Source organism: Myotis brandtii, unplaced genomic scaffold (genome assembly GCF_000412655.1).
Source record: "Myotis brandtii unplaced genomic scaffold, ASM41265v1 scaffold187, whole genome shotgun sequence".
Taxonomy (NCBI): domain Eukaryota; kingdom Metazoa; phylum Chordata; class Mammalia; order Chiroptera; family Vespertilionidae; genus Myotis; species Myotis brandtii.
In genome coordinates, this window is record NW_005356944.1 from 696608 (window position 1) to 697457 (window position 850).

An 850-nucleotide genomic window follows, 5' to 3' on the forward strand; every position below is an offset into this window, starting at 1 on the left:
AGGGTTGAGGTATCCAGGCACTGACAGTAGGGGAGGGACCCTGGCAGGCTCGGGGTCTATGGCAGCTGGCAGGACTGTGCCCCTGTAGCTACTGGCGGGGGGGGGGGGGGGGGCAACTTACTGCACCCAGACCCCCCCAGGCCTGGCTCCCAGGTGAGGCAAGGGAAAGGCCATGGAGCCAGGAGGGAGGCAGGAAGGGAGAACAGGGACCCCCAACCTCAATCCAGTGGAGGGAGGAGGGAGGAGGGAGGAGGAGGGCCTGCTGGGAAGGCCGGCGGCTGAGATGGTGTGGCTGCCACATGTCAGTGCCCGTCCTGCCCGCCCGCTGACCTCACCTCCTGAGTCTAGGGCCTGTGGATACCAGTGAGGCCACCCCGTTGGGCAGAGGGTGAGAGGGTCAGTGAGGCTTGTGGAGGCCAGGCCCTGGGGTGACAGGCAGGGACCCTCCCACTCTGCCCTCCCTCCCGCCCAGGTGGCTGGCGGAGTCGGCGCGGTGGCTGCTCATCGCGGGCAGGCTGGAGCAGGGCCTGCGGGAGCTGCAGCGGGTGGCCGCCATCAACGGGAAGAGGGCAGTGGGGGACGCACTGACCATGGAGGTGAGGCAGGGCGAGCTTCCCCAGGGCTGGACCCCACACCCTCTCCCTGACCCTGCCCAGGGCCTTCGGGAGGGCCTGGCCCCCTAGGATAAGGGGGGGGGGGCTGCTGGAGCTGCCAGAGCTGACAATGCCCCCCCTCCCCCCAGGTCGTGCTCTCCGCCATGCAGGAGGAGCTCAGTGCGAGCCGGGCTCCCGCCAGCCTGGGCCACCTGCTCTGCACACCTGGACTGGGCCTGCGGACCGGCGTCTCCACT

General features: G+C 69.8%; 1 protein-coding gene across 1 annotated transcript in view; it reads left to right on the top strand.

Moving 5' to 3' along the window:
- SLC22A12 (solute carrier family 22 (organic anion/urate transporter), member 12) overlaps nucleotides 1-850 on the top strand; it is a 5766-nt gene that overhangs the window by 2052 nt on the left and 2864 nt on the right. Inside the window, exons 4-5 of the mRNA XM_014538203.1 lie at nucleotides 473-596; nucleotides 743-850. Coding sequence (XP_014393689.1) covers nucleotides 473-596; nucleotides 743-850 — 232 coding nt within the window. The remainder of the gene's footprint in view (nucleotides 1-472; nucleotides 597-742) is intronic.